Source organism: Bufo bufo, chromosome 2 (assembly GCF_905171765.1).
Source record: "Bufo bufo chromosome 2, aBufBuf1.1, whole genome shotgun sequence".
NCBI classification, from domain to species: domain Eukaryota; kingdom Metazoa; phylum Chordata; class Amphibia; order Anura; family Bufonidae; genus Bufo; species Bufo bufo.
In genome coordinates this window covers 541083522-541111158 of record NC_053390.1, presented here as the reverse complement: position 1 = coordinate 541111158, position 27637 = coordinate 541083522, and the positions used below count along the sequence as shown (strand labels likewise).

At 44.5% G+C, this 27637-nt stretch overlaps 1 protein-coding gene across 3 annotated transcripts in view; it reads right to left on the bottom strand.

The window, feature by feature from the left end:
• The window catches only part of LOC120991673 (protein regulator of cytokinesis 1-like), a 73502-nt gene that overhangs the window by 27439 nt on the left and 18426 nt on the right, over positions 1 to 27637 (bottom strand). For all 3 annotated transcript variants that reach the window (XR_005776756.1, XM_040420472.1, XM_040420473.1), the window contains exons 3-7: positions 27440 to 27562; positions 16206 to 16439; positions 14095 to 14265; positions 2419 to 2568; positions 442 to 589 (exon numbers count right to left, since the gene is read on the bottom strand). Coding sequence is in view for 2 of the 3 variants with exons in the window: in XM_040420472.1 (XP_040276406.1) it covers positions 442 to 589; positions 2419 to 2568; positions 14095 to 14265; positions 16206 to 16439; positions 27440 to 27562 (826 nt within the window). In the remaining variant the exon portion in view is untranslated. The remainder of the gene's footprint in view (positions 1 to 441; positions 590 to 2418; positions 2569 to 14094; positions 14266 to 16205; positions 16440 to 27439; positions 27563 to 27637) is intronic.

Below are 27637 nucleotides of genomic sequence, written 5' to 3'. Positions count from 1 at the left end.
TTCTGGTTTCCTGTCCTGTATGAAAATACATACCATCGGTACAGGAAGGAGGACACTGCCATGTTTCTCAGGGGGCGTCTCCTTCTCCCTGGCTGGGAGCTGGCTAATCACAGCGGAGATGAGAGAGAGAAAAAAGAAAAGAAAAAAAAAAAGCGGGGATCGGAGCAGAATTGGAACGGCAGCCGCAGGGGATCAGCGAGTATCTGCTCTTCCATGTTTAAACCCCTCTAAGCCCACTGCAACTAAATATTATTGTCCTGGAAAACTCATTTAAGTTAGAGGTTTATAGAAAAATATGCAATGAACAGCACTGTTGACCTTAGGAACTGGCCAATAAACCTTTTTGCAAGTGGAGGCAAAAGCAATCATGCAAATAATGTGACTATCTGCTGTCACACACAGCTGCCATCATAGCAGAACATGGCTTATTTCAGAACTTACCACAATAGTATGGGGCAAATACTTTTCTTTGCTCAAGGGTATAGAAACACATATCCCAGTAGGCCTTTAGTTCTTCTCTTATTTTCAGGACCACTTGCTTAAGATTCACCATCTTTAGTTCTTCTAGTCGTCCTAGCTCATTTTGCCACTAAAATCAAAGAACAACTGTTCTCAGCTTTTCATGGTATTAAATTGTCCATTTCTTTACATCTCAACAAGACTGAACTCATATTTAAAAGGATTTTCTGGGTTATAGATGGATATTGTTGACCTAGCCTTACAATAGGTCATCAATATCACATCTGTGGGGGTCCAAAACTCAGCATTCCTCCCCCACAGCTTCATTCTCTGTGTAGTGGTTGTGTTGGGTTACAGCAGCTTAGCTCACTTCACTTGAATGGAGTTGGGCTATGGTAACCAGGCATGGCCAATTAGACAGCGGAACTGTGTCTCCGGATCCGTCCTGATACACCTGGCACCCACACTTATCAGCTGTTTGCGACCAGTGCAAGAAGTTAGACTCTCACCGATCTGATATTAAATGGCCTATCCTAAGGGCAAGTCATCGATACCTATATGCCAATGAAAATTAAATAAAATTATTCTTACCTGTAATTGCATTTTCCACAGCACAGAAGCACTAAGCAGGAGGGTCTCCCTGCCTCCCTGGGACGGGAAGCAACTTGGAATACAAAGTTTAAAAGGCTGCTCTTCATTATCTACTCTAGTTTTAATGACAGATCATTATAGATGCCATACATTTAACCCCTTTGACTTAGTATTTTCGTTTTTCAGAAAATGGTTAATTAAGATAATACACAAGATGTGGCTGGGGAAAAAAATAAAAAATAATAATTTAAAATGCCCCCAATACTCAACATCCTCTTTCGAAAAGGTGTACTTCCTTTTAAAGGCTCTGGAAATACCCAACCTCTTACCTGGTTCTTTCTATTCTCTAGCTAGGCAAATATATCCAGTGTGATATGGGGGGCAATAGTCTTGAAAAATCCCTTTAAGTGAAGATTTAGTCTCTGAAGGGTCACCCTAAATTATCCTCAGGGCAGTCTAATTGCTGGTCTGAGAGAACAGACAGGGACGAGACATAACAGGATGGTTGCCTTTCCAGGATCTGTAGATCTTCGAGGTTGTTCAGGGTGGACATTTTGATAGTGACTTGCACTGACGAGCACCAAAGCTGAAATACCTGACACTTATTTAGAAACAATCCACCCTCTCCCCACAGAAGGCTGACTCTGCGTCACCTCCAAACGCTGAACACCAGCATTCTGGTAACATGAGAAAATTCCTAGCGCCAACTCAGAAATCACTAAATGCACCAAAGCATTAGCATCGGATGCCAAATCAGCGCCGCCTAACGCTGTGACAGGAGGGCGAAAGAATAGAGCAACTTTCGATCCGGGAGTTCCTAGAAGTGGCACGAATCCTTATCTGGACTGAAATAAATTAAAGCCAGTTACAAAGGGGCAACGAGGCAGGAGATAGCAGTGCAGAGTTCCCCCACTGTCTGCACCAGCCCTCCAGTAACTAAACTAGGAAGCTTTAAAACTGGCTGGGCAAATCATAGCTTCCGCTGTGAATGAGCAGGAGGTCTTCCTTGCATCCCAAGGGCCAGGAAACAAATGTTGAAGGTGATGGGGAGGGTCTTTTCAACTTTGTTTCCTATCCCTGGGAGATCCTCCTGCTTAGTGCCGCTGTGGAAGTGTTAGGAAAAGGCCTTTAAAATATGCAAATGGGTCAAAACAATCTGACATGCCTCTGTTACTTGTGAGAAGATGTTGCTGAAGTCTGGGAGCTCAGACCACCACCGACTGTCAACATGAAAGGGCTTTATACAAAATGCTCAAACCCTATTTAAACTGGTCATAGACATTTGTTACTGGAAACATTAGGCAGATGAATGACTTTGCTTCCAATGTTGTGCTCTTATTCTGGAAATATGGTAACTGGTTGGCTTACCATTCTTAGTTCTTCAGAAATGGACATTCCAGAAATAACTTGACATTCTTCTCTCTCCTCCTGCACAACTTGCAGCAGATTCCACAAAGAAAGAACTTTTTCTTTAACTGCATTTAATGTGGACACAAGGGCTTCCTTTTTCAGTTCAAGCTGGAATAAATACAAACAACAACAACTAGTTATAGGGAACCTGTCATGTTAAATATGGTGCCCTATCTGCAGGCAGCAGGGTATGGAATTGGAGAAGCAGAGAAGACTGACCGTTTTATGGGAAAAGATTTCATATAACTGCTCATTCTACGGTGGTCCTACTCAGTGACTGACAGCTGTCTTGTATGCATAGTCACAAGAGGAAGGCTGTGAATAACTGAGTAAGGACGCGCGTTGGACTCCTAAACATAGAAATAGCAGAGGATGAAAGAATAAAGTAACCAAGTTATACTTCATCTTTTTTCACAGAGCGATATATCAATCTGCTCAGCTCCTTCTGCTCTATAACATGGTGCTTTCAGATTGCACTGCATTCTCATGGCAACAGGGTCTTTAACTTTAGATGAATGTGAGCACACTGTAAAAAGGATCAATTTATAGTTTAGAAATCCATAGTTGCTGGGATTAAAGTGGGTGTCCGGTTTCAGAAGGAAATTGGAAAACCCCTGGAATCCGTCTGAAATAAAGAACAGGTAAGCCCTTAGCACACAGATCCCATATCACCACTACAATTCTCCATATATCCAGCTAAAGAACACCTGACTGCTGCAGCCAGTTAAATGTAGGCTGTACTGGCAGTGTGGGATCTCTCAGGTAAGCACATACCTGTTCATTATTTCAGTTTGATGCAAGGGTTGCAGTGCTCAAGACTAAAAAAAAAAAAAATTACATTTTTAGTCGACAAATCGAAACAGAATCAAAATATTGATATCGTGACAACGCTACGCCGATCAGATCGGGGTAGGGTTGTTTCGATACCAAAATTTTGATTAGCTTTCCACACCATAAAAAAGTATTGTGATACTCAATACCACACCAAAAAAAAAAAAAAAAAGCCACGTGCATTCCGCTTCTTATGAAACGTTCGGCCCATAATAGAACAGTCCTATCCTATTTTTTGGGGTGACAAGGTGACTAAAAAACGGCTAATTGCATGGTTTTTATTTATTTTTGTTACGGTGCTCACCGCATAGGAGATATTTTTCAATAATTTAATAGTTTGGACTTTCGGACGCAGCGCTATGCAATATGTTTATTTATTGTGTAGATATTTTATATGTAAAATTAGGAAAGGGGGGGGGGATTTAAACTTAATATTTTAGAGTTTGTGTGTTTTTTTTTAAACTTACTATTAGCCCCCTTAGGGGCTGGAAACCCTTGTTCTATTCACCCTTATAGAGCTCTATCAGGGTGAATAGGACCTCACACTCTCCCTGCTGCCCTGGGCTTTGTGCACACGGCAGCAGAGAGCTTACTATAGTAGCCAGGGCTTCAGGAGCGTCCTGGCTGCCATGGTAACCGATCGGAGCCCCAGGATTACACTGCTGGGGCTCTGATCAGAACTGCCACTGCACCACCAATGAAGAGGAGGTGAGGGGACCCTGTGGCCACTGAACCAAAGACTATAACACTGTGCCACCAATGTTTATTATACTAGGTGTTAACTGCAGCAGATCGCAGCTCCCTGTCATAGAGGTCGGGTGCCGGCTATTTGATTCCTGCACCCGCCTCCTGTATTTGTATTAACAGGTCAGTTATCTTCATTGGTGGCGCGGTGGCGCGGTGGCGCAGTGGCCACAGCCCCTCCCCTCCTCCTCCTGTCTCTCTTCTTATTGGCGACGGCAGCAGCACAGAGGGGAGGGAGAGACTCCTTCTCCACTGCGCTGCTGAGAAGAACATCGACGGTGGGGTAGAGAACCATCATCTCCAGTGACCCGCGGCTGTATTCAACTGCAGAGCTGCGGCGGCGGGTCTAGTCGCAAATGCTTGAGTAAGGCTCTGTGTTTTGAGCAGAAACGTCGCCTCACTGTGCCACTGTGGTTGAATAAATCTTGATTTTTTTCTACTGGATGTGCTGTCCGTTTCCATCTACATACTTTGGGTAAGCAGTGACAACCCTGGACATAGCACCCACTACGTTTTTAGTGAATTGGTGCTGCCACACTTTTCTATATATACACACATATACACACACACACACACTAGGTATCGCCACGTCCGTAACAACCAGCTCTATAAAAATATCACATGACCTAACCCCTCAGGTGAACACCGTAAAAAAAAAAAAAAAAAAAAGCAATTTTTGTCACATTTTGATCACTTGCTGTTGCAATTTTTGTGATGTAAAGGCGTATGCCCCCCAAAATAGTACCAGACTGTCACCTCATCCCGCAATAAATGAGACCCTACCTAAAAGAATCGGTCAAAAAATAAAAAAGCTATGGCTCTCAGACTATGGAGACACTAAAATATTATTTCGGTTTCAAAAATGCTATTGTGTAAAACTTAAATAAGAAAAAAGTAGACATATTAGGTATTGCCACGTGCGCAACGATCTGCTTTATAAAAAAGTCACATGACCTAATCCCTCAGGTAAACGCTATAAATTTTTTTAATAAAAACGGTGCCAAAACATCCATTTTTTGGTTACCTTGCCTCACAAAAAGGAGATAGAAACATAGAATGTGTCGGCAGATAAGAACCATTTGGCCCATCTAGTCTGCCCAATATATCTGAATACTATGGATAGCCCCTGGCCCTATCTTATATGAAGGATAGCCATATGCCTATCCCATGCACGCTTAAACCCCTTCACTGTATTTGCAGCTACCACTTCTGCAGGAAGGCTATTCCATGCATCCACTACTCTCTCAGTAAAGTAATACTTCCTTATATTACTTTTAAACCTTTGCCCCTCTAATTTAAAACTGTGTCCTCTTGTGGTAGTTTTTCTTCTTTTAAATATGCTCTCCTCCTTTACCGAGTTGATTCCCTTTATGTATTTAAAAGTTTCTATCATATCCCCTCTGTCTCTTCTTTCTTCCAAGCTATACATGTTAAGGTCCTTTAACCTTTCCTGGTAAGTTTTATCCTGCAATCCATGTACTAGTTTAGTAGCTCTTCTCTGAACTCTCTCTAGAGTATCTATATCCTTCTGGAGATATGGCCTCCAGTACTGCGCACAATACTCCAAGTGAGGTCTCACCAGTGTTCTGTACAGCGGCATAAGCACTTCACTCTTTCTACTGCTTATACCTCTCCCTATACATCCAAGCATTCTGCTGGCATTTCGTGCTGCCCTATTACATTGTCTTCCCACCTTTAAGTCTTCTGAAATAATTACTCCTAAATCCCTTTCCTCAGATACTGAGGTCAGGACTGTGTCAAATATTCTATATTCTGCCCTTGGGTTTTTACGCCCTAGGTGCATTATCTTGCACTTATCCACATTAAATTTCAGTTGCCAGAGTTCTGACCATTCTTCTAGTTTTCCTAAATCCTTTTCCATTTGGCGTTTCCCTCCAGGAACATCAACCCTGTTACATATCTTTGTGTCATCAGCAAAAAGACAAACCTTACCATCGAGGCCTTTTGCAATATCACTTATGAAGATATTAAACAAAATTAGTCCCAGTACAGATCCCTGTGGAACCCCACTGGTAACATGACCTTGTTTTGAATGTACTCCATTGACTACAACCCTCTGTTGTCTGTCACTCAGCCACTGCCTAATCCACTCAACAATATGGGAGTCCATGCTCAATGACTGCAGTTTATTGATAAGTCTTCTATGTGGGACAGTGTCAAAAGCCTTACTAAAATCTAGATATGCGATGTCTACTGCACCTCCACTGTCTATTATTTTAGTCACCCAGTCAAAAAAATCTACAAGATTTGTTTGACATGATCTCCCTGAAGTAAACCCATGTTGTTTTTCATCTTGCAATCCATGGGATTTTAGATGTTCCACAATCCTATCCTTTAATAGGGTTTCCATTAATTTGCCTACTATTGATGTCAGACTCACATGAAGAGCGAGAAAGAGATTTTACTAGTAAGTTATACAAAAATCTCCTTTTCTCGCCCATATTCATTGGGGGACACAGGAACCCTGGGACGTCCAAAAGCAGTCCACAGGGAGGGAAAACCACAGATCCATGGAAGCAAGCGTCCCTGCAGGCAGCTAAGAAACTGCCGCCTGAAAAACCACGCGGCCCAAGGCAGCGTCCATTGATGCAAAGTATGCACCTGGTAAAATCTCGTAAATGTGTGTAAGGAGGACAAGTAGCCGCCTTACACGATTGTGCAGCCAAAGCGTGATTCCTCCGAGCCCAAGATGCGCCCACGCTCTGGTGGAGTGAGCCGTGACACCTAAAGGTGGAACCCTGCCCCGGGCGCAGTATGCGTCAGCAATTGCAGACCGAATCCAATGTGCGATTTCCACCTTGGAGGCTGCCAATCCCTTGCGAGGACCGGAGGCTGCTAAATAGATCTTCAGAGCTCTGACAACGTCCAAATGGTGTAACTCCTGTTCCTTAGGGTGTGAAGGAGATTGACACAGTGAGGGAAGGAATTTCCTCATTAATATGGAAGTCAGAGACCACCTTCGGAAGAAAATAAGGGACAGGCCGGAGAACCACTTGTCCCTATGAATAACCAGGAAGGGTTCTCTGGAAGAGAACGCCGCCAACTCGGGCACCCATCTAATGGATGTGATAGCAACCAGAAAAAACTACCTTCCAGGACAGGAGACTGAATGAAAACTCCCGCAAGGGCTCAGGGGAAAGCCTGGAGCACTGAGAGGACTAATTCAGATCCGAAGGCGTTAAAAGAGGCCGCCACGGAGGAACCGTATGTGCCACTCCCAGAAAGAAGGTTCTTACATGCCCCAGAGACCAAAGGTCCAACCCTGATTGAAGGAAGGACAGGAGCCTGGGGAGAGAAACAACGAAGTGGGGGAATGTTCCGGTTCCCCAGAAACCCAGGAAGACATCCAGGTCCTGTAATAGAACCCGGGAAATGCAGGCTTCCTGGCCTGAATCATAGTGCGGATGACATCTGCTAAAAAACCTCTTTGCGTCAGAATGGCGGTTGCAATAGCCACGCCGTCAAACGAAGAGACCTTAAATACTGATGGAAGACCGGACCCTGAAGAAGGTCATCTCTGAGCGGCAGCTACCAAGGGACATCTCCTAGGAGAACGAGGTAGGCGTATCACCCGCGACGGGGCCAAGCCGGAGCGACTAGGAATGTTGGAATGCCCTCTATCATGATCTTCTGTAGAACCCTGAATAGGAGGGGGAGGGGGAAAGCATGTAGAGGAGGGGGAACTCCTGCCAAGGGGAGAGCAGGATGTCTACGCCGCATGCTTCTGGATCTCTTGCTCGGGATAGAACGGTGGGAAGCTTCGTGTAGACACAGTAAGCACACCCAGGACCAATGGGAAGGATTCCCTGTAAAAGGGGAATGGAAGGCCACAACGAATACCCCGTGCAATGCAGATGAGGGAAGGCAGTAACATAGGAGCCACTAAGGCTTGCGGGGTGGCTATGAGCCTTAAAAACTCTACCTGGAAGGGCGCTGAACAGGAGCAACTGCCAAGCTAACGCTAGGGTAGGACCCCCACCTGAGGGGGATGCCACACTGCAGCGACCACGAACTCGAGCCTTCGCGTAAAATCTGTCCCTGTGGAGGAGAACTGGTTGTAGTAGCTAAACCAGAGTGCCAGCATAAGCACCTTCCCAATAAGGAGGAGTGGTGGATAGAGAATACAGTCAGTGAAAACACCCGACTCGGTGGAACGCACGCACCATATTAGTGCAATGGTGTACGCACTACGTATTCATGCAGACAAATTCATGACCGACTGGAACAGTGGAGGCTTATGGAGATGGGGGGTCTCTGGGAAACAAGTGTTGCTAGGGAACCCCCTGAAGGCAGAGGAAGTTATAATCATGCCCCAAACCAGCACCAAAAAGAAGAGTATACAATGTGGAATAGCCACCCTATCCATTGGCAGTACCCATATGCCACTAGATGAAGAGTACCGGGCACCCACTGGTACCAACTGGTGCCACGCCCCACTTGCGAAATAAAACAAGGCATCTAGCAAGCCAGGCAAGGGGTTATACAGTATTGGTAGCCCCCTACTCCAGCAGAGGTCACCGAAATTAGTACTAGAAGAATCCGCCACTTGCGAAGGAGCTTTGCAGTAAGCACCCCAGTATGTAGTTGTAAAGCAATTACCACTCCCACAGTAGTAGCCAGCACAGTAGTAGCCAGCACTTGCCCCTTCAGCGCAAAACTGAGGGGGAGGCCTGGGACTATCCCGTAGAAGCCATGGTTCAGTTGAATTCATGGTTCAGCGACATCCAAAGATGCTTATTATTCCCCCGCTAGTGGATCACTAGTGGAAGGGGGTAATGCAACAGGAAGCACGGTGATGTGCAACACTCCGCCTATGGAAGGGATAGCGCGACAGTCGGGACCGAATCCAATGGCAGTGAAATTACCCTACTTATGGAAGGTGGAATGCATACGGCAAGTACTTAAGCCAGTGGTAGGGAAAATACTCCACTACTCCATAGTGCATATGGCGAGTCCTGTACCCCGTGGGAGTGCAATTATTGCACCTAAGTAAGGGGTAATGCCTACAGCAGACGTTGCAACCAGTGATAATGTCATTGCGCCACCTATGGAAGGGGCTAATGCATACGTCAGGTACTGAACCCAGTGAAGACACAATTCCGCCACCTACAGAAGGGGGGGAAAAAAAAATACATCCAGCACTGAAAACCAGTGTTATCGTACTTGGTCCACCTAAGGAAGAGGACAAAATAAATAAATAAAAATAAATAAATATTATATATATATATATATATATATATATATATACACACACACACATATACACCCCTTTACCATCTGGCTCCCTCGATCCTCACTAGGAAAATATTTATCCTTTATCAATTAATTTTTTTTTGTTCGAAAAAGGTTAATACAAAAGGGATGCAAAAAAATATATTATGCACTTATAGCATAATATAAATTATTTTCCGCAGCGCTTTACAGACATTAGCGTCCCACTGTTCCCAATGGAGCTCACAATCTAAGTATCAGTATGTCTTTGGAGTGTGGGAGGAAACCCACACAAACACGGGCGGTGGCAGATCTAGATGTAACCTGATGCTTTTATACATCGGGTTACAGATAAAAGCCTACTGCCACAACGCATAAATTCGTGTAGCGGTAGGCAAAAGGTTAATATTAGCTGTTTGAAGGGGTTGTGGTAATGCGGCAGCTGCCACATCCCCCTCGTTATTTACCAGGCGCAGCCCGTTTGCCTGGCATTTTAACTCACTACAGCTACCCACCCAGCGCTAGAAATCAACAGGACTATTTTTTGTATGTATGTATGTATGTATGTATGTATGTATGTATGTATGTATGTATGTATATATATATATATATATATATATATATATATATATATATATAGTACTGTATCCCGTAGAAGTGCAATGACTCTGCATATGGAGGGGGGTAAGCATACAACAGTACTGCTGGCCACCGTAGATGCAATCTTGGGAGACTGCTACGGGTGCACGACAGAGTCTGAATTAGTGATCGCCCCCCCCCTTTGGACTGACCTTCTCCGGGGAGGGAAGGTATATCCGAGGAGCATGACCCAGGGAGGAAGGGTGGGGGGAGTGGAGATAGCCGCAGAGAAAGGATGTCCTACTGTGGTCCGCTTGCACATAATTCTACCTCTCAGAACCTCGCCCCTGGCAGTTGTGAACTGCGCAGGTGGGGGCTTATCAACCAAACTACCCAGAGGGTGGAATGGGAAGTCTAGAGGTCCATGCACTGGATTGCGCAGGCAATGCATTATCACCAAACAACCTCGGAGGGTGGATTGGGAAGTGCCAAAGGTCCTCCACTGGATTGCGCAGGTGGAGTATTATCAACCAAACGACACACCCAGGGGGTGGAATGGGAAGTCTAGAGGTCCTCCACTAGAAGGCGCAGGCAATGCATTATCAACCAAACGACCCCAGAGGGTGGATTGGGAAGTTCCAGAGGTCCTCAACTGTATTGCACCGGTGGAAAATAAATCAACCAAGCTACCCCGGAGGGTGGGTTGGGAACTGTCAGAGGTCCTCCACTTATCAAGCAAAAAGGCCCCAGAGGGCGGAGTGGGGGTTCTTCAGGTGTCCTTCACTGCATTGCGCAGGCGGGGGGTTATCAACAAAACAGCCGCGGAGGGCGGATTGGGAAACTATGAGAGGTCGTCACATGTCCGGAATAGGGCACGGGCCCAGTTTGGTGCCGCACAGTCAGAGTGGATTGTGACTAAGGGGAGTAGGGCCCGTATGATGTAAACATTTGTTTTTAGTTCTCTTTTTTTTTTAAACTGGCATGCCTAGCCTCAAGTGGATAAGAGGCAGGAAGGGGTTAACTGTCCAATATGAAGCAATTTTTAAAAGCCCATCTAACCCCTGATAATCCGGTGCCGGCCTAACAGAAGTGGACGGCCAGAAAGGGTTAAAAAAGGGACTTGAAGCCCAGGGGTGGTGCTGATGGGGGCGGGGGCAGCTAGGCGGGAAGAATTCGTGCCAGCCCGCCTCCCTCCCCCTCACATACTTGGGATGGGTTGCAGCCTAGTAGGCCGCGAAGCCAGGGCCTAAAGTTCCGATGCTCGGCCAACCGGGACCCACCCCCTCTGTACTGTGTGTCAGCCAGAGGGACCCAGAGCGGTGCGCGACATACACATTCCGGCCGGAGGTGCCGCCCCGCGGTCGGGATGACAACAGGGGAGGAAGAACCTGTTGGCCTCATTTGAAGCCGGGGCCTAAATTTTTGCGGCGCCCGGAAGTTCACCCCGCGGCCGGGAACTCGTGACAGCCGGAGTCGAATACCCCGTGCTCCCATGCAAAGTAAGTGCCTCACGGCGCGAGACTCCCGCAAGGGCTCAGGCGTCCGCGATCGGCCAGAGGCATTGACCCTTTCGGAGCAGCACGCTTGGCGCCCGCTCCCGAAATGGGAGGAATATGGTGGACACTGCCGCCTGAAATAGATGGGAGTGGGAGTCGCCCTGCGCTCCAGTCTTTCGCTGGAGGTGCCCGGGAAAAAGATACATTAACCCACTATGAGCCGGAAAGCCTAGAGGGGAAGTGAGAGAGGGGGGGCGCCAGTCGTTGGATTAGAATACTCGCCGGATTAACCCCTTCTCTTCTTAGGGGTCTAGTTTCTTAGTTAAATAAAGTCCCCTGACCATTAACCCTTGATATGTCATTAGGGCGACCCAGATCTTCAAAGAGGGAGGGAGGGAGGGGGGGGGAGAGGGCTTCATACTTACCTAGTCCCGTGTACTCACGTCATCTTCATCCTCTTCACCCTCCCTAAGTGGGCCTATAAGGTCACCTTCTCCAGCAGGGTCACCTCCTCAGCAGCTGGCACTGGAGTGGCAGGAGTCTGGTATGGCGGGAGGGTCTTCTCTTTGGCAGACCTAGGTGACCCCTTGGCTGGCGGGATGCAGGGGAGCAAGGCTGCCCTGGTCCCCCTGGTCTTCTGTGGGGGAGGCAGCAGTGCGGGTGACCGGAACTGGCGCAACTCAACCCCAGGAGAACAGGGAGGCGAGGCGTCCACTGTTTTCCCATCTGAAAAAGGAAGGAAAAAAAAAAAATAAAACTAAAAAAAAAATTAAAAAACTTCAGGAGCTTCCCTGCAGAGCAGGGAGGTCTTGCCTCCTATTGACACTAGAAAAAAACCTGAAGCTCTCTCTCCAGGCTGGAGGTGGTATAGCTGCCAGGGGAGGAGCTAACAGCTTTATCTAGTGTCAACGCCTCGTAGAGGACATAGCTATACCCACGGTTCCTGTGTCCCCCAATGAATATGGGCAAGAAAAACGTAATATAGAGCAATTAAAAATCATATGTACCCCAAAATAGTACCAATAAAACTGGCACCTTATCCCGTAGTTTCCACAATGTGGTCACTTTTTTGAGTTTCTACTGTAGGGGTGCTTCAAATGGGACATGGCATCTAAAAATCAGTTCAGCTAAATTTGCCTTCCAAAAACCATATGGCGGTCCTTTCCTACTGCGCCGTGTGTCCGTACAGCAGTTTATGATCACACGTGGAGTGTTTCTCTAAACCGCAGAATCATGGTAATAAATAGAGTTTTATTTGGCTGTTAACCCTTGCTTTGCTACTGGAAACAATGGATTAAAATGTAAAATCTACCAAAAAAAGTGAAATTCAGAAATTTCACCTCCATTTTCCATTAATTCTTGTGGAACATCTAAAGGGTTAACAGTTTATAAAATCAGTTTTGTATACCTTGAGGGGTGTCATTTCTAAATGGGGTCATTTTTGGGAGGTTTTTATTATGTAAGCCTCACAAAGTGACTTCAGACCTGAACTGGTCCTTAAAAAGTGGGTTTTGGAAATTTTCTGAAAAATTTCAAGATCTGCTTCCAAATTTCTAATCCTTCTAACGTCCTCAAAAAATAAAATGTAATTTTCTAAATGATCCAAAACATGAAGTAGACATATGGGGAATGTAAAGTAATTACTATTTTTGAAGGTATTACTTACTATCTATTATAAAAGTAGAGAAATTGAAATTTGGAAACTTGCAAATTTTTTAAAACTTTTGGTAAATTTTGTATTTTTTTTTAATGAATAAAAATGTTTTTACCACTGTCATGAAGTACGATATGTGACGAGAAAACAAAAACAATCTCAGAATGGCCTGTATAAGTAAAAGCATTTTAAAGTTATCACCACAAAGTGACATGTCAAATTTGCAAAAAATGGCCTGGGCAGGAAGGTGAAAACAGGCCCGGGGTTGAAGGGGTTAAAGCAAATCTGTCATCTAAAATCCACTCTCACTATTAGTACAGGTAATATTTTTAAATCTGGTGCACTGACCAATTCAATATATTTTAAAGGTGTTGTCCCACGAGTTATTCAAAAATATGTATCAGTATATCACCACCTGCTTCTGTTCATTCTTATTTCTTTGTCCTGCTCACCGAGAAGGCCGCACATGCTCAGTTTCATCTTTCAACTGCCTGAGCTGTGATAGGGAGAGCATGGACACGCCCCCTTAGCTGCACCCCCCCCCCCCCCCCTCCCCCCTTGAGCTGTCAGCTTGATATAAATCTAGCAGAGCAGTGAGATCTCTGAATCCATGTGAGGTACAGGGCTGGTTCTAGCTTTGTTAGGCTCCATTCACACGTCCGCAATTCTGTTCTGCATTTTGCGGAATGGAATTGCGGACCCATTCATTGCTATGGGGCCGCACAATGTACTGTCCGGATCCGGAAATGCGGATCCACACTTCCTTTCCCGCATAAAAATAGAATATGTCCTATTCTTGTTCGCAATTGCGGACAAGATTAGGCATTTTCTATTAAGTGCCGGCGATGTGAGGTTTGCAAAATGAGGAACGCACATTGCCGGTGTCCGTGTTTTGCGGATACGCAAAACACATACGGATGTGTGAATAGACCCATAGAAAGATTGTCATGTGCTATATGATGTCTGGTTTTCATTTTTTACAATAATCATGGGATATCCCTTTTAAGTGCTGAACCTAGTATAGAAATACTATATAGTTAACAATATCACTAATGACCAGAAACATGCAAAAAGAAAAACACACCAAAAAACCCAAACCTGTGCTTTTAGAACCGCAAGCGCTTTGATATTTTCCGGTGTAAGGAAAAATACATCTTCATCCTCACAAATGGCCTCTTGCTCTAGAGAATTTTCAGCCTGCCGCCCCATTTCACCTAAACACTGGCGGATTTCAGCTCTCAGCGTGGAAAAGACCTGAAGACGCTTTCTCTATCAAGTAAAATGAAAATATAAGCTGCAGGTTAAAAGGGGTTGTCTGGTTTAGAAATCCCATTTTCAAAAGCACTATTAGGAATACGGTAAGAAGTATTAGGGAGTATCTGGGTTACAGACAGATTCTCTCTGGACATTTGCAGCTGGTTTCACACAAAATACAGCAGAATACATCATGATCAACTGGGATTGCTCAACCAGGAAAAACTATTTAGGAAGCAAATTTAGAATAAAAATTAAAGTAAGTCTCAATCAAACACCAGTGTACCTTCTTTAGTTTTGTGGGGAAAGAGGTGGTGGAGTTTTGGGGTCTTGTATAAAAAATTTTTAAAAAAAGAAAAAAAGAAAAAAAAAGAAAAAGAAATTTTATTTTTTTAAATCTTGACATAACATTGCCATGTTAAAGAAAAATGTGTGCGCCTGCAGCCTGCCCCCCAGAAAAAAAATAAAAACAAACATGCAATAATGGTCAAGACCAGTTTTGAATTTGCCAAAATGGTAGTTTCAGGAACAGCACATATTACAACCCCTAGACGATGTCCCTAAAGTCCAGCCTAAGTATACTTTCACACTAGCGTTATTCTTTTCCGGTATTGAGTTCTGTCACAGGGGCTCAATACCGGAAAAACACTGATCAGTTTTATCCTAATGCATTCTGAATGGAGAGCAATCTGTTCAGTATGCATCAGGATGTCTTCAGTTCAGTCCCTCTTACGTTTTTTGGCCGGAGAAAATACCGCAGCATGCTGCAGTTTTCTCTCCGGCCAAAAATCCTGAACACTTGCCGGAATGCCGGATCCGGCATTCACTTCCATTGAAATGTATTAGTGCCGGATCCGGCATTAAAACTCCCACATTGACGGATCCGTCCTTCCGGTCCGCGCAGACCTTTAAATCTGTGGAAAAAAATAAACGGATCCGTTTTCCCGGATGACAACGGGAAAGACGGACCCGGTATTGCAATGCATTTGTCAGACGAATCCGCATCCGGATCAGTCTGACAAATGCATCAGTTTGCGTCCGGATTGCCGGATCCGGCATGCAGTTCCGGTGACGGAACTGCCTGCTGGAATCCTCTGCCGCAAGTGTGAAAGTACCCTTAGTTGTTGGAGGGTCAATGATTTAGCTAGTATTCTTATGTACACAGGGAAAAGATCTGGGTGTACTTAAAGATCCATAGACTAAATACCAGCATGCAATACCAATCAGTTGCCCCTAAGGCTACATGCACACGAACGTTGTTTGCGAGTTCCGTTTTTTTTTTTTGCGAATACGATGTGGACCCATTCATTTCAATGGGTCTGCAAAAAATGCGGACAGCACACAGTGTGCTGTCCGCATCAGTATGTCCGTTCCGTAGCTCCGCAAAAAAAAAAAAATATAGAACATGTCCTATTCTTGTCCGTTTCAAACATTCTTACAATAGAGCCGCAAAAAAATAAAAAACGTATGGCATACAGCGGTCATCCGATTTTTTTTTTGCGGATCCGCAATTTGCAGATCGCAAAACACATACAGTCGTATGCATGTAGCCTAAAGCTGAATTCACAGGTTGTGACTACGAGGAGGTTTTTGCTGAAGACTTTTTTTATACCAGGGTAGTGCAGAAGATAGAAGTAGTATAGTCCACAGATAAATCCATAGTAATGCTTCCCAAGGTCTACCCAAATGGACTAAACAGGGCAACAGGCATGTGACCTCAGGTATTCGATCATCACTGTCCGTTTGGAGAAAATAGGCTCAACCACCAGAAGTGACAAGACTTCTTCAGTAGAAGAGCTGTGAATCTGTTGAAATCACCTCAAAGGCTGGTCACAGCATCAGAAAAGGTTGAGATGAATGTGTTAGAAGATTAGTGCTTCAGTAAATGTGTAGAATACATTTGGTTTTTCATTAAATCCATTAATGGTGTCACCCGCTCATTCTGCCCTGCTTACCTTTTCTTCTGCTTGCACTTTGATGTGCTCCTTGAGTTCTTCTATCTGTACAAGACTGGGGATGCTTCCAGTTGGAATATAATATGGAGTAACACAGAGATCAGAACAAAGCTCTTGGTCTTTTTGCTGTAGTATCCTTAGTTCTTCCAGTCGTTCATTCTTCTGTTTTGTGAGAATGTCTAATCTTACTCTCAAGTCCTTCTCAATCTGAAGGATAGTCAAATTTTCATCCACCTGTAAAGTTACACGAGAGGAGCATTACCACATGCATTAAAAGAAATCGTGAGATGGGAACATTTTAATCTGAAAAAAATTGAAATTCTATTTTTTTTTATTCATATATCTATAGGGGTCAGAGCTCTGTTCTTCTAAGGCCTCATTCACATGAACATACGCCATCCGGGCTGCAGATCATAAATAGCGGTCCGCAATGCATGAGCACCGGCATGTGAATCCCGTATTGTGGCACAGACTTGAATGGGTCCGCAATATACAGAAAGAGATCGGATATGTTCTATCTTTTGCAGTGCGGAGTCACAGACCCCAAAGCCCACGGAAGAGCTTCTGACTTGTGCCTCTGCTCCGTATCTTGCAGATGCATTCAAGCCAAAGGGTCCACATCAGTGATACGGAATTCACACGGCTGGTGCCTATATATTTTGAGGGTCCACAATACTGGCACAGATGGCTTACTGTCATGTGAATGAGGCCTAATACAGAGCTTCAAATGCCTCTCTTCTCATCACACAGTTGTATCTAATAGTTGTAGGTTATAGTTATGTAAGGACATGTAAAACATTACTTAAAGGGGTTCTGCACACGGGACCCCCGCCGATCAGCTGTTTGAGAAGGCAGCGGCGCTCCCTTCTCACTATTTACCACTGGCCCAGTGATGTCACGACTAGCATCAACTGGCCTGGGCGCGGCTAAGCTCCGTTCACTTGAATGGAGCTTAGTCCCGCCCAGTTGATACTAGTCGGGACGTCACTGGGCCAGCGGTAAACAGTGAGATCGGCGGGGGGCCTGGGTGTTGGACCCCTGCCGATCAGATGCTGATGATCTATCCAGAGGATAGATAGTTAAGACAAACTGTACAACCCCTTTAAGATATACTGACAATTATAATCTTTTATGAGAAGCCAGAGTCCCAGAGGCGTCTTAGCAACAGATATTTACAGCAGTCACCGGCATACAGGGAAAGAGCCATTGACTAATATTGATGGGTGTGGAGTATGCTAAAGAGATTGTCTCATGACAGACCCTTATCCCCTAGCCACAGAAAAGGGGATACGTGTCACATCGGCAGTGGTTCACCTGGCGTGGCTCCCACTGATCACAAGAATGGGGGCACCCTGATAATTTTGCCGTTTGCCATATGGGATAAATATTTTTATATTTTAATAGTACAGGCGTTTTCACATACAGAGATACCCTTGATGTTTATTTTTTAAATAATGAATTACCATTTTAATTTTGGGGAAAGGTGGTGATTTCAATTTTTATATTGTTAATATTTTTAAAAGCTTTTTTTTTATATATTTTTTTTTAAACACTTTAATAATGATTAGATTGCTTTACTCAAACTCTAATGCATTGGAGTTTATGAGTAAAGCAAATCTAATCATTCCTAAAAAGTGTTTATATATATATATATATATATATATATATATACACACACATACATACATACATACACACACTGCTCAAAAAAATAAAGGGAACACTTAAACAACACAATGTAACTCCAAGTCAATCACACTTCTGTGAAATCAAACTGTCCACTTAGGAAGCAACACTGAGTGACAATCAATTTCACATGCTGTTGTGCAAATGGGATAGACAACAGGTGGAAATTATAGGCAATTAGCAAGACACCCCCAATAAAGAAGTGGTTCTGCAGGTGGTGATCACAGACCACTTCTCAGTTCCTATGCTTCCTGGCTGATGTTTTGGTCACTTGAATGCTGGCAGTGCTTTCACTCTAGTGGTAGCATGAGACGGAGTCTACAACCCACACAAGTGGCTCAGGTAGTGCAGCTTATCCAGGATGGCACATCAATGCGAGCTGTGGCAAGAAGGTTTGCTGTGTCTGTCAGCGTAGTGTCCAGAGCATGGAGGCGCTACCAGGAGACAGGCCAGTACATCAGGAGACGTGGAGGAGGCCGTAGGAGGGCAACAACCCAGCAGCAGGACCGCTACCTCCGCCTTTGTGCAAGGAGGAACAGGAGGAGCACTACCAGAGCCCTGCAAAAGGACCTCCAGCAGGCCACAAATGTGCATGTGTCTGCTCAAACGGTCAGAAACAGACTCCATGAGGGTGATATGAGGGCCCAATGTCCACAGGTGGGGGTTGTGCTTACAGCCCAACACCGTGCAGAACGTTTGGCATTTGCCTGAGAACACCAAGATTGGCAAATTCGCCATTGGCGCCCTGTGCTCTTCACAGATGAAAGCAGGTTCACACTGAGCACATGTGACAGACGTGACAGAGTCTGAAGACGCCGTGGAGAACGTTCTGCTGCCTGCAACATCCTCCAGCATGACCGGTTTGGCATTGGGTCAGTAATGGTGTGGGGTGGCATTTCTTTGGAAGGCCGCACAGCCCTCCATGTGCTCGCCAGAGGTAGCCTGACTGCTATTAGGTACCGAGATGAGATCCTCAGACCCCTTGTGAGACCATATGCTGGTGCGGTTGGCCCTGGGTTCCTCCTAATCCAAGACCTCATGTGGATGAAGTGTGTCAGCAGTTCGTGCAAGACGAAGGCATTGATGCTATGGACTGGCCCGCCCGTTCCCCAGACCTGAATCCAATTGAGCACATCTGGGACATCATGTCTCGCTCTATCCACCAACGTCACGTTGCACCACAGACTGTCCAGGAGTTGGCAGATGCTTTAGTCCAGGTCTGGGAGGAGATCCCTCAGGAGACCGTCCGCCACCTCATCAGGAGCATGCACAGGCGTTGTAGGGAGGTCATACAGGAACGTGGAGGCCACACACACACTACTGAGCCTCATTTTGACTTGTTTTAAAGGACATTACATCAAAGTTGGATCAGCCGGTAGTGTTTTTCCACTTTAATTTTGAGTGTGACTCCAAATCCAGACCTCCATGGGTTGAAAAATTTGATTTCCATTTTTAATTTTTGTGTGATTTTGTTGTCAGCACATTCCACTATGTAAAGAACAAAGTATTTCAGAAGAATATTTAATTAATTCAGATCTACGATGTGTTATTTTTGTGTTCCCTTTATTTTTTTGAGCAATATTATATATATATATATATATATATATATATATATATATATATATATATATATATTCACCAGAGACACAACGTTTCGGTTCGCACAATTAGGGATCGACAGATTATCGGTTTTACCGATATTATCGGCCGATATTGAGGATTTTGACAGTTATCGGTATCGGCATCTATTTTGCCGATATACCGATAACGTATTTGGAACACAGATCACGCTGCTGACAGCGCTCTCCGTGTTCCCTCAGCAGCACAGGGGAGAAGGAAGCAGTGTCTCCTCCCCCTGTGCTGCTGCTGCCGCCAATGAGAGGAGAGAAGATGAGGAGGGGAGGGGCTGTGGCCACCGCTCCACCAATGAAGATAAGTCTTTCATCAATTCATATACAGGAGGCGGGAGCTGGCTGCAGAATCACATAGCCGGCTCCCGACCTCTATGAGCGGTAGCTGCGGTCCGCGGTAGTTAACCCCTTAGGTGCCGCGGATCGCAGCTACCGCTCATAGAGGTCGGGAGCCGGCTATGTGATTCTGCAGCCAGCTCCCGCCTCCTGTATATGAATGATTGAGAGACTTATCTTCACTGATGGCGCAGTGCGCCCCCCCCCCCCCAAGCCCCCCAGTATTAATCATTGGTGGCGCAGTGCGCCCCCCACCCAAGCCCCCCCCCCCCCCAGTATTAATCATTGGTCCCCTCTCCCCTGCTCCTCCGATCGGAGCCCCAGCAGTGTAATCCTGGGGCTCTGATCGGTTACCATGGCAGCCAGGATGCTATTGAAGCCCTGGCTGCCATGTTCAGCTCCATGCTGCTGGGTGCACAAAGCACAGAGCAGCAGGGACAGTGTGAGCTCCTATTCACCCTGATAGAGATCTATCAGAGAGATCTATCAGGGTGAATAGGACAAGGGTTCTAGTCCCTAAGGGGGCTAAAAGTTAGTAAAAAAAAAAAAACAACAAAAAAAACACAAAATATTAAGTATAAATGAAAAAGATTTACAAAAAAAATAAAAAATACACGTTAACAATAAAAATGAATTTTCTGCAGATTTGTGTAGGAAATTTTTTTTTCCCTCAAAAATAAAAATACCCAGAATATCGGTATAAATTATCGGCTATCGGCCTGAAAGTTCACAAATTATCGGTATCGGCCCTAAAAAATCTATATTGGTCGATCCCTATGCACAATGGAACTTTTTCAAGCAGTGATGCGAAAGGGGAGTGCACATAACATATTTATAGCATGTTTCATATCAATCAGTAACATAATTAAGTGCAATAAATAACAATTCATTAAAGTACATGTCATGATTCAAAAATACATGATTAACCACCTCAGCCCCCAGTGCTTAAACACCCTGAAAGACCAGGCCACTTTTTACACTTCTGACCTACACTACTTTCACCGTTTATTGCTCGGTCATGCAACTTACCACCCAAATGAATTTTACCTCCTTTTCTTCTCACTAATAGAGCTTTCATTTGGTGGTATTTCATTGCTGCTGACATTTTTACTTTTTTTGTTATTAATCGAAATTTAACGATTTTTTTGCAAAAAAATGACATTTTTCACTTTCAGTTGTAAAATTTTGCAAAAAAAACGACATCCATATAGAAATTTTGCTCTAAATTTATAGTTCTACATGTCTTTGATAAAAAAAAAATGTTTGGGTAGAAAAAAAATGGTTTGGGTAAAAGTTATAGCGTTTACAAACTATGGTACAAAAATGTGAATTTCCGCTTTTTGAAGCAGCTCTGACTTTCTGAGCACCTGTCATGTTTCCTGAGGTTCTACAATGCCCAGACAGTACAAACACCCCACAAATGACCCCATTTCTGAAAGTACACACCCTAAGGTATTCGCTGATGGGCATAGTGAGTTCATAGAACTTTTTATTTTTTGTCACAAGTTAGCGGAAAATGATGATTTTTTTTTTTTTTTTTTTTCTTACAAAGTCTCATATTCCACTAACTTGTGACAAAAAATAAAAAGTTCTATGAACTCACTATGCCCATCAGCGAATACCTTGGGGTCTCTTCTTTCCAAAATGGGGTCACTTGTGGGGTAGTTATACTGCCCTGGCATTCTAGGGGCTCAAATGTGTGGTAAGGAGTTTGAAATCAAATTCAGTAAAAAATGACCTGTGAAATCCGAAAGGTGCTCTTTGGAATATGGGCCCCTTTGCCCACCTAGGCTGCAAAAAAGTGTCACACATCTGGTATCCCCGTACTCAGGAGAAGTTGAGGAATGTGTTTTGGGGTGTCTTTTTACATATACCCATGCTGGGTGAGATAAATATCTTGGTCAAATGCCAACTTTGTATAAAAAAATGGGAAAAGTTGTCATTTGCCAAGATATTTCTCTCACCCAGCATGGGTATATGTAAAATGACACCCCAAAACACATTCCCCACCTTCTCCTGAGTACGGCAATACCAGATGTGTGACACTTTTTTGCAGCCTAGGTGGGCAAAGGGGCCCATATTCCAAAGAGCACCTTTCGGATTTCACAGGTCATTTTTTACAGAATTTGATTTCAAACTCCTTACCACACATTTGGGCCCCTAGAATGCCAGGGCAGTATAACTACCCCACAAGTGACCCCATTTTGGAAAGAAGAGACCCCAAGGTATTCGCTGATGGGCATAGTGAGTTCATGGAAGTTTTTATTTTTTGTCACAAGTTAGTGGAATATGAGACTTTGTATAAAAAAAATAAAAATAAAAAAAAATAAAAATCAGCATTTTCCACTAACTTGTGACAAAAAATTAAAAATTCTAGGAACTCGCCATGCCCCTCACGGAATACCTTGGGGTGTCTTCTTTCCAAAATGGGGTCACTTGTGTGGTAGTTATACTGCCCTGGCATTTTCCAGGGGCCCTAATGTGTGGTAAGTAGGTAAATGACCTGTGAAATCCTAAAGGTGCTCTTTGGAATATGGGCCCCTTTGCCCACCTAGGCTGCAAAAAAGTGTCACACATGTGGTATCGTCGTATTCAGGAGAAGTTGGGGAATGTGTTTTGGGGTGTCATTTTACATATACCCTTGCTGGGTGAGAGAAATATCTTGGCAAAAGACAACTTTTCCCATTTTTTTATACAAAGTTGGCATTTGACCAAGATATTTCTCTCACCCAGCATGGGTATATGTAAAATGACACCCCAAAACACATTCCCCAACTTCTCCTGAGTACGGCGATACCAGATGTGTGACACTTTTTTGCAGCCTAGATGCGCAAAGGTGCCCAAATTCCTTTTAGGAGGGCATTTTTAGACATTTGGATACCAGACTTCTTCTCACGCTTTGGGGCCCCTAGAATGCCAGGGCAGTATAAATACCCCACATGTGACCCCATTTTGGAAAGAAGACACCCCAAGGTATTCAATGAGGGGCATGGCGAGTTCATAGAAATTTTTTTTTTTTGGCACAAGTTAGCGGAAATTGATATTTTTTATTTTTTTCTCACAAAGTCTCCCGTTCCGCTAACTTGGGACAAAAATTTCAATCTTTCATGGACTCAATATGCCCCTCACGGAATACCTGGGGGTGTCTTCTTTCCGAAATGGGGTCACATGTGGGGTATTTATACTGCCCTGGCATTCTAGGGGCCCTAAAGCGTGAGAAGAAGTCTGGAATATACATGTCTAAAAAATTTTACGCATTTGGATTCCGTGAGGGGTATGGTGAGTTCATGTGAGATTTTATTTTTTGACACAAGTTAGTGGAATATGAGACTTTGTAAGAAAAATAAATAAAAATTCTGCTAACTTGGGCCAAAAAAATGTCTGAATGGAGCCTTACAGGGGGGTGATCAATGACAGGGGGGTGATCAATGACAGGGGGGGTGATCAATGACAGGGGGTTGATCAATGACAGGGGGGTGATCAGGGAGTCTATATGGGGTGATAACCACAGTCATTGATCACGCCCGTGTAAGGCTTCATTCAGACGTCCGGATGCGTTTTGCGGATCCGATCCATCTATCAGTGGATCCGTAAAAATCATGCGGACGTCTGAATGGAGCTTTACAGGGGGGTAATCAATGACAGGGGGGTAATCAATGACAGGGGGGTGATCAGGGAGTCTATATGGGGTGATCACCACAGTCATTGATCATGCCCCTGTAAGGCTTCATTCAGACGTCCGGATGCGTTTTGCGGATCCGATCCATCTATCAGTGCATCCGTAAAAATCATGCGGACATCTGAATGGAGCTTTACAGGGGGGTAATCAATGACGGGGGTGATCAGGGAGTCTATATGGGGTGATCACCACAGTCATTGATCATGCCCCTGTAAGGCTTCATTCAGACGTCCGGATGCATTTTGCGGATCCGATCCATCTATCAGTGCATCCGTAAAAATCATGCGGACATCTGAATGGAGCTTTACAGGGGGGTGATCAGGGAGTCTATATGGGGTGATCACCACAGTCATTGATCATGCCCCTGTAAGGCTTCATTCAGACGTCCGGATGCGTTTTGCGGATCCGATCCATCTATCAGTGGATCCGTAAAAATCATGCGGACATCTGAATGGAGCTTTACAGGGGGTTGATCAATGACAGGGGGGTAATCAATGACAGGGGTGTGATCAGGGAGTCTATATGGGGTGATCACCACAGTCATTGATCACGCCCCTGTAAGGCTTCATTCAGACGCCCGTATGCGTTTTGCGGATCCGATCCATCCATCAGTGGATCCGTAAAAATCATGCGGACATCTGAATGGAGCTTTACAGGGGGTTGATCAATGACAGGGGTGTAATCAATGACAGGGGGGTGATCAGGGAGTCTATAAGGGGTGATCAGGGGCTAATAAGGGGTTAATAAGTGACGGGGGGGGGGGGGTGTAGTGTAGTGTAGTGGTGCTTGGTGGGACTTTACTGAGCTACCTGTGTCCTCTGGTGGTCGATCCAAACAAAGGGGACCACCAGAGGACCAGGTAGCAGGTATATTAGACGCTGTTATCAAAACAGCGTCTAATATACCTGTTAGGGGTTAAAAAAAACACATCTCCAGCCTGCCAGCGAACGATCGCCGCTGGCAGGCTGGAGATCAACTCTCTTACCTTCCGTTCCTGTGAGCGCGCGCGCCTGTGTGCGTGCGTTCACAGGAAATCTCGCGTCTCGCGAGAGGACGCGCCGGCGCGTCCACCCAGAAGAGCAGGGCCGCCGCAAAGACGCAATCCTGCGTACGGCGGTCCTGAGGAGGTTAAAAAGCAAGTGAAATTCATAATACACATTTAAATGACTTGGATATGTGTATCCAAGAGCCCGTGTTGGTTAAAGTGACTGTGAATCATATTTTATATAATTCCAACAATCAACAGTGCCCAGGTGATGTGCATAATTAACTTGATTAAAAATAACTGAGCATTCGTGACCTGATCGGGATCCAAGCGGCACACGGGGGTCTGGCGTGGTGCAAACCTAGTAACGGCAGTCTTCTGTGACCTGCAAGTCAGCTGATCGGAAGTTAGGAAGTCAGGTGATCGGGATCCTAAAGTCACGTGAGGCATATTAGTACAAGTTGCTACGACAACCATCACGTGACTAAGGTCCTGCATTCTAAGGCCTCATGCACACGGCCGTTATTTTTTTGCGGTCCGCAAAACGGATTTCCGTTTTTCCGTGACCGTTTTTTCTTCCGTGGGTCTTCCTTGATTTTTGGAGGATCCACGGACATGAAAAGTGAAAAACAAAACAAAAACGAAGTCAAGTTTCTATTGAAAATTATAGGAAAAACGGACACGGATGACTATCTTGTGTGCATCCGTGATTTTTCACGGACCCATTGACTTGAATGGGTCCGTGAAAAAAATAGGACAGGTCATATTTTTTTCACGGACTGGAAAAACGGATCACGGACGCGGAAGCCAAACGGTGCATTTTCCGACTTTTCCACGGACCCATTGAAAGTCAAAGGGTCAGCGAAAAAAAAAAAAAAAATGAAAATGGAACAACAGCCGCGGATGCACACAACGGTCGTGTGCATGAGGCCTAAAGGTCAAAATTCTGACCATTTCACTCTGGTAGCTACGTTCTTCCCAAAGTGTGAACGTCATCTGGAGTTCCGGATAGTGGAGACACCATCTCTATTTGAACTATCATTATTAAACAGGCATCAGGTGCAGATATAATTGCTCTACCTTTGGGGTCATCAACATCTGTTGAGATTGTTCAATCCCACCAGCTGTATCCGAGGGCAGCAAAGGCGACACTGCACTTGTCCCAAACGCAGCGTCTAGCCCTGCTCACCCCTCCCCCAATACAGTAGAATAGAAGTATCTTTGCAGGATAGAGTTGGCAGAGTTTTTTTTCATATTTCAACTCCATAGATGAGGATGTAAAGTTCACCATGACCCAATCAGATGAGAGGATGGTGTTCTTGGACACCTTGATCACTGTCCACAACAATGAGGTTGAGAGTGGGATACACATCAAGCAGATCACGGCTTGAAAAAGGTTCCAGTGTGCGAACCGAAACGTTGTATCACTTACGTTTTTACTGAAGGAAGTGCCGTGGATTTCCTGGATTTATATTATTTTTTGAAGCCCGGATTGCTTCATCAGCCGCTGGCCCCCGCCATCACAGATTAGTGTTGTGCCGTTCACAGTTGCTGAACACTTGCTATATATATATATATATATATATATATATATATATATATATATATATATATATATATATATATATATATATATATATGCGCGCCGAAACGCCGCGTCACTACTGGGTGAATAAACAGTTTTCTTTTTTCACTATACCGGAGTGCTGCTCTATTTTTTATTTTTATTATCCTGGGATGCTTTTCCTATTGGAGCTTGCACCCAATCTTCAAATCTAAAGGTTGGTGAGATATATATACACACACACCCCCTTCTCTATTCATTCAGGAGGACTGAGGTTGCAGTACATACCATCTGGCTCCCTCGATCCTCACTAGGAAAATATTTATCCTTTATCAATTTATTTTTTTTGTTCGAAAAAGGTTAATACAAAAGGGATGCAAAAAAATATATTATGCACTTATAGCATAATATAAGTTATTTTCCGCAGCGCTTTACAGACATTAGCGTCCCACTGTTCCCAATGGAGCTCACAATCTAAGTATCCGTATGTCTTTGGAGTGTGGGAGGAAACCGGAAACCCACACAAACACGGGCGGTGGCAGATCTAGATGTAACCTGATGTTTTTATACATCGGGTTACAGATAAAAGCCTACTGCCACAATGCATAAATTAGTGTAGCGGTAGGCAAAAGGTTAATATTAGCTGTTTGAAGGGGTTGTGGTAATGCAGCAGCTGCCACATCCCCCTCGTTATTTACCAGGCGCAGCCCGTTTGCCTGGCATTTTAACTCACTACAGCTACCCACCCAGCGCTAGAAATCAACAGGACTATTTTTTTCTTTCACAAATAACGGAAAAAAACTGAACTGTTATATGTCCCTATAGACCTAGATTAGGACGGAGCAAACCCACCCTAAGCTGTAATACCAGGCACCGCTGCTACTAAAAGTGCCTAGCAGTGTCTGGGAAACAATGAAGAGAAGCAGCACAGCCCGTGCAGCATCTGGGCTGAAAGTTAGGCTCCATTCACACGTCCGGAATGTGTTTTGCGGATACACGGAGTCACGGATCCGCAAAACACGGAAAGCGGCAATGTGCGTTCCGCATTTTGCGGACCGCACATTGCCGACATAGTAGAATATGCCTGTTCTTGTCCGCAATTGCGGACAAGAATAGGACATGTTCTATTTTTTTACGGATGCGGAAGTGCGGATCCGAAGAATGTGGATGCGGACAGCACATTCCGTCCCCATAGAGAATGAATAGGTCCGCACCCTTTCCGCAAAATTTCGGAAAGGATGCGGACACATTTTGCGGACGTGTGAATGGAGCCTTAGAGATCAGTTCCATTTTTGTTCAATTATGCAGTTATGACATCAGTATGGAAACTACAGTCCAGGTCAAAGAGCTCACCTTATAGTCCTCAAAAGATAACTCATGGCTGAGAGCTTTCAACTGCTTTTGGCAGAACTGAATACTTTTTTCAATTCTATCTTTCATTTCCCGTTCTTCATGTATCATATTGTTGAACAATTCCTACGAAGCAAAAAAAAAAAAAAAAATATATAAAAATTTAACATTGGCTAAAGAAGCACTATTCTCTGCGCTTAG